General features: G+C 36.3%; 1 protein-coding gene across 4 annotated transcripts in view; it reads right to left on the reverse strand.

Annotated features, from left to right (window-relative positions):
• The window catches only part of Pak (serine/threonine-protein kinase PAK 3-like protein), a 161,997-nt gene that overhangs the window by 30,572 nt on the left and 119,291 nt on the right, over positions 1-12,134 (reverse strand). For 3 of the 4 annotated variants that reach the window (XM_065237114.1, XM_065237115.1, XM_065237113.1), the window contains exon 4: positions 7,005-7,176. In XM_065237114.1, the coding sequence (XP_065093186.1) occupies positions 7,005-7,176 (172 nt within the window). Of the gene's footprint in view, positions 1-7,004; positions 7,177-7,436; positions 7,572-12,134 lie in introns of those variants that run through there. The other variant, XM_065237117.1, reaches the window with a different exon arrangement.

Genomic DNA, 12,134 nt, shown 5'->3' on the forward strand with positions numbered 1-12,134 from the left:
TCATTTTAGTAATATAATAAAATTATTCTTTGACATAACGGTCCTGCGAATAGTGGAGTTACCCGTAAACAGTGAGTGAGTTCCACGATGTTAGGCTTTGATTCCCACTTCAGCCCGGTGAATTTTGCTTCAACATAAAATTTCCTACTGGTCTGCTGGGTGTTGGGTGTTGATGTCAAGAATTAAACTGTAAATCTGATCAACCTCAGAGTAATGTTAGAAATATTTAGAACTAATAAGATCTTTAAATTCTGGTACTGCATCAAATAGTAAGGACTACATCGACTATTAGTTCAAAAAATCCATCCCATAAAATTTCCTTGATTCTTTGCTTCTCATTCTTTTTAAAAAAGTTACAGTTTACAAAACAATTGTAACCATATTTCTGTTGTTTTTTACCCACATGTAACTCAATTTTTGAAATACTGCGTAATGAATATTTGAACTTTTTGGGCACACCGTGTCAATACTTTTTAACTTTTGGATGATTTTAGCAACATGCTAACAAGTTATTTGCATTATATAATTTATTTAAACATGTAATTTATAACCATTCTAGTATATTAAATAAATTCCACATGATCATACTGACCTATTTTTACGGGAGATTGTCACATCACTTTGATTCCAATAGCATTATGTTAAAAAGAGGATTTTTGGAGCATTCCAGATTTTATATTTTACCTTGTCCAGATTTTTCTGAAAATGACCTAGTAGTGTTCTCCAAGAGCCACAAAATTCAAATTTGAGAGAGAAAATCTCTCAACACGGCATGTATTCTTATGACACTCTATTTGTGATTTCCCTCTCACAGACTTCAAAATAGAGTATCTGACACTGCAAAACATGTCTGGTACCTATACGGTTGAGATTGACATTCATTTGTTTTTGTTTCTGGGAGATTTTTAACCACGGCCTAGTTCATCTCCTAACATTCGAAATCCCTCCTTTTTACATATTCTTCATAAACGATACTTTCTGCGCCGCCTCATTCATAAAAAATGGAGGGAAATCCAGTTTGGGGCTTTGAAAGTATTTTTGTGCATACTATATAAAAAGGGAGGAGTCCCTCCTGGATGTTACTCGTAATGCATATATAGAGGTACCAAATATGCTTTGCACTACATTGTCCTCAGTGAAAAAATAATAGAAAACACAAAAAAATGTTATCTTCCATTTAATTCCATTTAATTAATTTTGGTATCCACTTATTTCGACTACAATGTGCAGTCTTTATCGGTGTCATTCCCACTAAAGAACTTGTCAAAACTCACCCCCTAGGTAAACATGTCAAGATCACAGGTATAAAAATGAAACTACAATGTGTAGAATCGGAACCTACCTAACTAAAAAACCAAAGATTTGAGTAAACTTAAGGCACATTGTAGTCGAAATACGTATCTGTCATGGATACGCAAATTAATTAAGTGGAATTAAATGGAAGATAACCTATTTTGCTGTTTTATTTAAAGCATTCCGCTAACAACCCAATTTCATTACTTCAAGATATTACATCGATAAAACCGCGAAAAAAAATATCCGTATTTTGGATGTTAACAATTCATCACTCACTTCTCTTATCACCGCACACTGAGGATAATAACACGCATTCATCTAAAAAAATATTATCCACTGATCCCGCTGAAGAAGCTTAATCAAAGTAGTCGGTTTTACAAGATAAATTATCTGTACAGTAAGGGTCCGATTTTGGCAACACGTTTCCAATATCTTTAACCCTTTGTCTGTACCTTTAAATAAAGATAAGTTCATTGCGAAAATCCTTCAAAACGGGTATTAAATAAAATTAGGAATAAGTCTCAACTAAGAGGCAGGCATGGTATAAAAAGAAGACTTTAGCATGCAAAAATTTCAAAACAAATTGATACAGAAAAGGGGTTAATTCTCTGCAACTTTATTTATTATTTATCGAATAATTTCGAAGCTTTGGACGTGATCAGATAAACAGCTTAGCAATTATTGGAAACTGTGGAAAGCTAAGAAGTCAAAATTTATTTATTGCCAAAATCTGACCCATGCAGAGCCGCATAGAATTTGTTTCATATTGTGCTGTATAGTGTAAGTTTGGGGTTTTGTCGAGTTTAGGCAATTATAAATATCTCTCAAAACTTTTAATCATGTTGAAACTACTAAACTTTTATTTTTGTTTTCTACAGAAAATCATCTGCTATGACCCATTTGGAATGTTAAATTAAAAGCTGTGAATTTAGTCACACATAAATGCTACTACCTTTTGGTTCATGACAGGATTGGCACGTCCAATGTTTTCATCACTTCTCGGTTTTCTCTCGACCGTAAAACGATCCGAAAATGGTTTGAGCACACCGTGTATAGTGGATTTAGGTAAATCTAATTTTTTTGCAAGTTCTCGTATTGACAAGTCAGGATTTGCATTAGGTCCGTTCAAAATCCGCTCGCGTACGTGTTTTTCATTCGTCGTCACCTTGAACACTAAACATGGAACGTAAACACCAATCATAGTCTTTTTCATCAATGACTCCCAACTGCTCAGCGAAATGTTTCACTCCTACGTGCAATATTTCAAAAGTTACAGTGATTTGAAGGTGTCTGGATTAATGTGGATACAGACCTTACAAATATTCTTGAACATCTGGAAAGTTCCTTAAAATTTACAGAAGCGCCCTAAACTTCCAAAAAGTTCATTGAGCTTTTTTGACAAACTGCAACAAAGCTCCCTAAAACGAGGCGAGGATCCCTGAAAATTTTAGAAGTTTGCTTAACAATTTTTAGATCTTCAACGAAATTCCCTATACTTATATGAAGTTTTATGGAGCTTCTCAAAATGCAACGAAATTCCCAAAACTTCTACAAAGTTTGCTACACTTCTACGTTTCTCGTTGATTTTCCACGAAGTTCCACGTATGGAACTTCTTGAACTTGTACGTAATTCCCTGAACTATTCCAAGCTCATGAAGCTTAAAAATAGTATCCTGAAATCATATGAAGATCTCCGAACGAAAATGTGGTTCACTGAAATTAAATAATGTTTAACTTCTACGAAAATCCCATAACATAAATAGAGTTCCCACTTCTACGCAGTTTTCTGAACTTTTCCAAAGTTTCCTGAGTTTCTACGAATTTTACTGAAGCTAAGTTCCTTGAATTTCTACTAAGATTCGTTAATTTCTACGATGTTCCCTGAACTTTTTTTAAGTCCTTGAAGTTTTACGAAGTTGCCTGAGGTTAAAGAAAAATCTTTGACCTCTTGGACAATTGGTAGAGCCTGAAGGCGTCTTATTATGCTATTGATTAAATTTCGATATAATATAAATATATTTGTTTTTTTTTCTTGTCTAGAACATTAAGAAAAGTAGACATTCATAAAAATCAATAAATGTCAAAAGTAACCAAGAAACTGCTTGACAAAATACCGATGTATAAAAAACACACAAGGGAGCCAAATAGAGTATCGCAAAAAAAAAACAATGTGTCATTTTCAGTAATTTATGTTCCTGGTAGGTTAAATTCTGAGTATTTAGTGATCATAATAAAACACCCTAACATTATGAGATACTATTTCATAAAAGCGCCTTGCTTTTCTGAAACATTTATTTACAAAATATGAATGCATTTTAATTTGAAATGCAAATGAACTTGATGATTAACATCCAAACCTCAATAAAATAATAGGGTGCATCGAACGAATTACCATACAATCAATTTAATTGAATGTTTTAATTTTCGAGAACAACAATACTGAAAATAAATCTTCTTAGGAGTATTCCAAAAGAGTTTTAAGGAAAATTTCTCAGGAATCCTGAGGAGTATTCCAAAGATATGCCGGTGATAATTAAAAAAAAAATATCAAAATAGAGTTCCAAGGAAATTGGGAGGAGCATTACACAGAATTAATGGGGATGATGAGTAGAACTAAAAAGGAATTCCTATGGTAATTCCATTGTAATTTCAGAAGAATACTCCAGTTTTTTTCAGGAGTATTATTTGGGGAATTGCTAGAATTATTAATAATATGAATAGCATTGCGGAGTGAATTCAGATAGTGTTCTGCAAAAGATTTTCAAAAGTATTATGGAGGAATTTATAAGAGAATTAAATTTTTCCATAAAACAACTCAAGATCCTGGAAACAGAAAAAGGATCAAGATCCAAGGTTTGGGAAAAACAATCCTGAGGTTTAGATTTTTTTTAAAGATTTCATGCTTAGAAAATTATATGATCCTGAATTAAAAAAAAAAACCGTCAAGGGTGTTTTATTTAAAATTAAATAATCCTGACTTGGAGGGAGGATTAGGGAGAATATTTGGGCATGTGAGGAATTTTCAAGATCCAAAACTAGCAAAAATATTTGAAATGCCTAGCTTTGAAATTTACGGTTGTGAACTTGAAATTACTAAAATAGCTGAGACTTCATTCTTTTAACTTCTTGGGAAGTTCTTGGAACTTCTTGGGAAGTTCTTGGAACTTCTTGGGAAGTTCTTCGAACTTCTTGGGAAGTTCTTCGAACTTCTTGGGAAGTTCTTCGAACTTCTTGGGAAGTTCTTGGAACTTCTTGGGAAGTTCTTGGAACTTCTTGGGAAGTTCTTGGAACTTCTTGGGAAGTTCTTGGAACTTCTTGGGAAGTTCTTGGAACTTCTTGGGAAGTTCTTGGAACTTCTTGGGAAGTTCTTGGAACTTCTTGGGAAGTTCTTGGAACTTCTTGGGAAGTTCTTGGAACTTCTTGGGAAGTTCTTGGAACTTCTTGGGAAGTTCTTGGAACTTCTTGGGAAGTTCTTGGAACTTCTTGGGAAGTTCTTGGAACTTCTTGGGAAGTTCTTGGAACTTCTTGGGAAGTTCTTGGAACTTCTTGGGAAGTTCTTGGAACTTCTTGGGAAGTTCTTGGAACTTCTTGGGAAGTTCTTGGAACTTCTTGGGAAGTTCTTGGAACTTCTTGGGAAGTTCTTGGAACTTCTTGGGAAGTTCTTGGAACTTCTTGGGAAGTTCTTGGAACTTCTTGGGAAGTTCTTGGAACTTCTTGGGAAGTTCTTGGAACTTCTTGGGAAGTTCTTGGAACTTCTTGGGAAGTTCTTGGAACTTCTTGGGAAGTTCTTGGAACTTCTTGGGAAGTTCTTGGAACTTCTTGGGAAGTTCTTGGAACTTCTTGGGAAGTTCTTGGAACTTCTTGGGAAGTTCTTGGAACTTCTTGGGAAGTTCTTGGAACTTCTTGGGAAGTTCTTGGAACTTCTTGGGAAGTTCTTGGAACTTCTTGGGAAGTTCTTGGAACTTCTTGGGAAGTTCTTGGAACTTCTTGGGAAGTTCTTGGAACTTCTTGGGAAGTTCTTGGAACTTCTTGGGAAGTTCTTGGAACTTCTTGGGAAGTTCTTGGAACTTCTTGGGAAGTTCTTGGAACTTCTTGGGAAGTTCTTGGAACTTCTTGGGAAGTTCTTGGAACTTCTTGGGAAGTTCTTGGAACTTCTTGGGAAGTTCTTGGAACTTCTTGGGAAGTTCTTGGAACTTCTTGGAACTTCTTGGGAAGTTCTTGGAACTTCTTGGGAAGTTCTTGGGAACTTCTTGGGAAGTTCTTGGGAACTTCTTGGGAAGTGTTTAGAACTTCTTGGGAAGTGTTTAGAACTTCTTGGGAAGTTCTTGAAACTTCTTGGAAAGTTCTTGAAACTTCTTGGGAAGTTCTTGGAACTTCTTGGAACTTCTTGGGAAGTTCTTTGAAGTTCTTGGAAGTTGTTGGAAGTTCTTGGGAAGTTCTTGGAGGTTCTTGGGAGTTCTTGGAAGTTCTTGGGAAGTACATGGGAAGTTGTTGGAACTTCTTGGGATGTTCTTGAAACTTCTTGGGAAGTTCTTGAAAGTTCTTGGGAAGTTCTGGAAAACTATTGGAACTTCACGGGAAGAACTTGGAACTTCTTGGGAAGTTCTTGGGATTTTTTGGGAAGATCTTGGGAAGTTCTTGAGAATTTCTTGGGACCTTCTTGGAATTTTCTTGGCAGTTTTTGGGAACTTCTTGGGAGTTCTAGGTACATTAAATAATGCATTTCCAGATTTCAATTCCATCATTCTGTACTGTTAATCATACTTTTAAAACGTTGATATTAATAATGGAAAACTGGATGAATTCTCAAAAAACTGGACGATTTCAAACATTAACTGTTTGACATGATGTGCCCAAAAAGCTGGAAGAACCCAGTTTAGACTGAAATGTTGGCATCACTGCTTTGTACATAATACACGATAAAATGAAAACCGGGATAAATTAAAAGCATATCAATCCCTTCGGGATTTCCGCGAAATCATTTCATGTTTCCGCGATTTTCACGACTGTAAGTTCAAATTCGCGACAAATCCGTGACATTCACAAAATTCGTGCCTGTTGCCTGCATTTATTTAAAACATTTGAAGCAATAAAAGATTGAATAATTTTATTATAAAATCTTTTTAGGGGCACACCAATTATAAGAAGAAAATAAGCTCTATGGTCAAATAAAGAGCATAGTGGCTTGAAATAATTGTTTCTACGACTTTGCCCAAGAATGTAACCATCTATAACTTAAAACAATAAAGGTTGATTCATGATTTTAATTTAAATTATGACCACCCTAAGCAAAATTTTCATAAAATGAAGGATGATTTAATTACAAACAGCTTCTACGAAGACACCAACACCCTAAAATAAAAAGAAACGGAATAAATATTCCCCCCGATAAATTGACGATTTGGACCAACACCTGGACATGTTCCGGGGAAGTGACTCAACATTTGATTCAGTAACAAGGGTAAGATCTCACAATATAGGTGGTTCTTAGATTAAAACTTTCGTATTAATCGTCGTTTTTATCGCAATCAATTGTTCCGAAAAATAGTTAGCGCGTTTTCCTGATACAAATGATGCCCTTTGGGGCCCTCTGCTACATGCATATGTATTGACCTATAAGGAATGTTTCAGGACGGGATCGGTACTGAGGATTCTTGAACAGGAAATGGTATCCAAACCCGGAAAGAAATCATCAAATTCAAACTTACCGGAGTGCGTTGTGGTGTGCAAACCATGGGTCATATACTTGGAACTGGGTCGCTGTTTGCTACTGTTGTCGAACCAATTGAGCACGTCCAGCACTGCCTGCGGGTTCTTCTTCTGTTCCTGTTTGCTAATGTTGGAATTCTTCAGCATAAGCGCCCATTGCTCTGGCATACCCTGGAAAATAAGATGTGAGAAAAAGGAAATCGTCATTATGGGGCTACTGGGTTTTGTTTCTTCTTCATACTGAGGGTGCTTGGCAGGAAAAAAAAAAATCATGGAATAACAATCAAGCATTAACTATTGCAGCAGTAAAGCACGTGGTTTCGAAAAGGGTACGATTGCAGCACATATAATTGCAGGTGTCGGCTAGATGTTTTATTGGCGCAATAAAAGCAACACCCGATAAAAGTATAGTGATCGAAATGAAAACTGACCTGCAACATTGAGCTTCTATTGTGCCACCAACTACAACAGCAACAGAAACATCAACTCTTGATTGCGGAGGTGAAAAGATTAAACGAAACATTTAAGGGGATAAGTATGGACGCGGCCGGGAGAACACACAATCGTGAGAAGGAGATTTATTACACCAAGAAGTATTTAGGTGTACCGACCGGGCTTGATAGCTGCCGTTGTGGGAGCACCGAACGACTTAATTCCTTTCCGATTAAAATTCAAACAAAAACTAGCGAGACTGTAATTTATTCGGCTGCACTCAGGCCCAGCGCGAGGAGTCCGATGATCGACCGGGGGGTTGATTGAAGGAGTAGTGGAGCGAAATGCATACCTACCCGCCTATACATTTATTTACAACTCAGCAGTCAAGCATAGCGAGCGCGGAGTTCATTTCAGAGTTCGAAGCTCAGCAGATTTTTTGTAGCTGCTGCTGGGTTATGCCAAAGTCGGTTTGCCGTTTTTGATGGATTTTGTTGCGACTGTTTGGTGTAACATTTCGATTCGTTTGGATTTAAAGGGGGTGGAGGGGGTTAGGTTGCAGTGAACGGGGTAGGGGGGTGTGTTTTGCAGCGGAACGAGAGCGAAATCGGTAATAAGAGATATGATTCCACAGTGCTCGTCGACTCGGAAGGGCTGAGAGTTCGAATCGTTTGCTCTAGCCTGCAAATGGATGCAGAAGTAGGAATCGGTTCGGTTGGCTGAGTGGGTGAAATCTGCGTCCGTAGGCTAACGACGTTGATGAGGCACAGCGGGACAGTGAGGTCGGTAGCGTGGTCAAAACCTCTAGTGCCATGCAAAAAAGTGGTCTTGCTCACAAAGTGAGTAACATTTTTCGAGCTTTTTCAGGAAAAACTTCTCGAAATCAACTTTTTGCAAAATTGAGTCGAATTGAACTCAATTTTGAGTCGATCTCACCGTCCGTGCAGATTTCCAGTTTCCACAAAATTTGCTTGGTTTACAAGGAACCAACCATTCATGATTTTTAAATGGAGCGTCATAGAAGGATGGTTTATTCGGCTAAATTGTGCATTTCATAATGCTGAGAAATGTTAACAAGTGTATTACAAACCTGAGATTTACAGAAATAGCTCTCAGGAGCAGTGCTGCAAAATCTTGATCTTGATCTGCTTTGGTCACTCATTTGAGCTAACAGTCATAGTCAAAGCAAACCATGTCAATTTTCAGTGACAATGCTGTCCGTGACGAACATGTGTTGATTTTTTTGTTAACTAAATTTGTAACGAAATTAAATGACTTGGGCAACACAGTTACATGGAACCGTTAAAGTAAACAAGCATCTACGTCCTGAACTGCTTGGATAACAATAATGTGACACAGAATGCACGAAATTACACTTGTTACCCGGTGAAGCTTTGTCATTGACGAAAAAATAAAAATGATTTTGACGAACATTTTTTTGAGGATCAAGTCTGTCAGTTACTCTGTGAAAAACAATTTTGTCAATATCGTGCGAAAGTCTGTCAATGACAATGACAAATCTTAGCACTGCTCGGGAGTGAGAGTTTTTATGAAAGGAATTAATAAAATGCTACAACTTACATAACTGGTAAATTTTCTAATTATAAAGAGAGAGAGAAAGATTAGTAATTTCCATTTAATTCCACTACCTTATTTGCTTATCCTTGACATATTAAGGTAGTGGAATTAAATGGAAATTAATAATCTTTCTCTCTCTCTTTATACAGGTATTCCACTAAGACGCCTACATTCATCAGGATTCAAATTTTCTAATGTCACATCCATTTTATTTAATTATATTTGCATTAAAAAAGACCGTGGATATCGTAGTTGCTGTTCCGTTTCTGATCAGAACAAGAGAAATTACAGAGAGAACCACATAGATGGCACTTGGGATTAGTTTGTCAAAAAAAAAAACAACAGCTTTGGTGCTGGCCACGCCCACACGATCTTTTGGGAAGGGGCAGGATGATTAGTATGACAACCGTTGTTATAAAGAGCGTGTTTACCTTGGCGTCTCTACACCATTGGAAGGAAAGTTGTGTTAGTGTGGGTCAGGTTATTTTTGATCTGGATTCACTGTGGTGTAAGTGATGCGATGGGGCAAAGCAGATTTCTCGATTACTTTTTCGAAGGGACTTTTGTAAACAATGCATTTGATGATCGATTTGGCGTAATTGGTAGCTCGCTTACGCCTATTCATAACACTATCAGGTAGGGGAAATTTTCCCCTATCTAATGATAGTGTTAGCATGCGTGGGCGAGCTACCAGTTATGCCAAATCGACGATTAAATGCATTGTTAACAAAAGATTGTACGTTCCTTAGAAAAAGTAATCGATATTTGTTTATTTCTAATGGAGATAGATAAATTGGCATAGTGACAAATACAAGGAAAGGGATGGGCCTGGGTTTGATTTCCCGACCTGCTGCTCAGTAAGCAGAAATGGTAACCACTAAGCTACCGACCCTTGTCTACAAATTTGCTGATGTCATAATCATTTAACAAAAATTACAAAAAGCGTGGAATATTTTTTTTTATAGTGACTAGTGTAAATCTTGTTGGATATTTTCTGCACCATAATTCAATGGAAAACAACAGGTATTTTTTATGAAACGTAATTTGAATATAAAACAAGAATAAAATACAGTCAACTCTCCACAACTAGATGTCCACTAGCTCGATATCGAGATATAGAACCATAGTAAAAAATAATTTCATGGCTACTGCGATGGTGATTTCTAATGGAATTGTTATTCTATAACTTGATGATCTCTTCAATTCCGAATTGTAGAGAGTTCACTGTATATTAAGTCGGCAATAATTTCTGAAAAAGGTCGAAAATACCTTTTTTCTGCGATTATTATTGTGGGAAGGCTGACATTTTGCTTTCAGTTAATCATATCTTCTATAACATTTCTCAGCATTACGAAATGGACAACTTTGTCGGAGAAACCTTCTTCTAGGATGCTCCGTTCAAAAGATAAAAGATATTTATGTAAACTGAACAATTTTGTCGAAGGCAGCAAATCGGTAGGAAGCATACCCAAGTAACAATTCAGCAACCATTAGGCATCCACTCTAATTTATGATGGTTTTATAATGGCAATGAACAATCCATTTAGTTTAAATACAGCATTTCAAAGTTTCAACCGTTGCTGTTTAGTAATTCAGCTTTTCGCTGTTTTAAATACCTTTAATAGCCTGGCGAGAAAGTCGACGATTGCCCGGTTTTGAAAAAAAATATTAAACATTTCTCAATCCCTCCATAAAACTGTTCTGTAATTCAATCAGCAATTGTTTATTAATGTCTTGATCAAATACTCTATAAAAGTGTTCTATCATTATAAAAGCAACCATAAAACCATCGGAATTACTTGGATCAGTACCGACAGCAAACTACAAAACTGCCAGTTAGCAGAGATTAGCTGATTTCCGATCCATGGCAGCGATTTTATTCGGCGAAAGGGTCAACTCATCAAACATTTCATTCCAGCGTACATTCCTGTGTCGTTTGATGGTGCACTTCGGGAACCATCCGGAAGATGGGGATCTTCTTCGTGAACTAGCTAATGCTAAATATAATACAACAGTATCGCACTCTTTCTGAGTAACTGCTTCCAATCCATTGTCTGGAAGAACGCTGGATCGCACAGCGCAACTATAGAATGATAAACAAACTTTGACGTTTAATTTTTTCCGGCAGCTTTGCCTCCATAAATGCTGGCATAAATCTGAACGGGTTAGGATCAAGCAAAACGGCTTTAGATAAATACAATTCAGTCTGCAAGTTTTCTTCATAAAAGCCTTTTTAAAACCGTTTTAATTTGTTAGGGATTTCTTGAAAGCATAACAATTTTTTCACAAATGGTCCATGAAAATCAACTTGTATGCCTCCACCACATTACAGTTATTTTGTTGGTTTTTCACAATCTTCGTTTTTCAATTTACATTTCCTTGGATATAACTTTATTTCGGTCAATTTAGACATAAGCAAATAAATAAAATGCGAAAATCTTTTAAAAAAATCTTGGCTTAGCTGGATGATCGATCTTAAGAATAATTTTGTTTTTTCTTAAATTTAAAATAATTAGTAAAACCGACGTTTTTCCGAGGGCGGTCAACTTTTCTTTTCGGTGTTATCACGTACATTTCACATGAGATTTAATATGGCTCCTGAGATTAGGCCACTTTATGAGTACTATTTAAATAATTTTGGTAATTCAACAGGATTTTTATATGATCAGTTTTTATTTAAGTTATTTTGATAAGATCGGATGGTAATTAAGAATTTTTTTTCTATCTTGATTGATGCTTTTCTAGTGGATTTAGCAAGCAGCTAGGGAAAACGGCTCAAGAAAGGGTTTTATTGTTACCAAATAACTTTTATTGTAGCTTAAATACGGATTTCAAATGGTTCTTAATGCGTTCGTCATACAACCATTTTTCAGTAAATCAATCTTGAAGAGCTCCGAGAATACATTTTTCGGAATCTTCTCCAGGGTGGACCAACTAGACAGATTCTAGTCTTAATAAGGTTTTGGTGGATGAATCAATGGCAAAACAGCCTTGACCAGGGTTTTATGAGTGTTGTTTTTTGTAGCTTTGTAGTAATTTATGAAGTAATACAAAACTACTTTAAAACAACATTCATAAAACCCTGGTAAAGGCTACTTTGCCATTGATGCATCCACCAA

Source organism: Ochlerotatus camptorhynchus, unplaced genomic scaffold (genome assembly GCF_037179485.1).
Source record: "Ochlerotatus camptorhynchus isolate MF236.1 unplaced genomic scaffold, CSIRO-AGI_Acam_v1.1 ptg000592l, whole genome shotgun sequence".
In the NCBI taxonomy this organism is placed as follows: Eukaryota; Metazoa; Arthropoda; class Insecta; order Diptera; family Culicidae; genus Ochlerotatus; species Ochlerotatus camptorhynchus.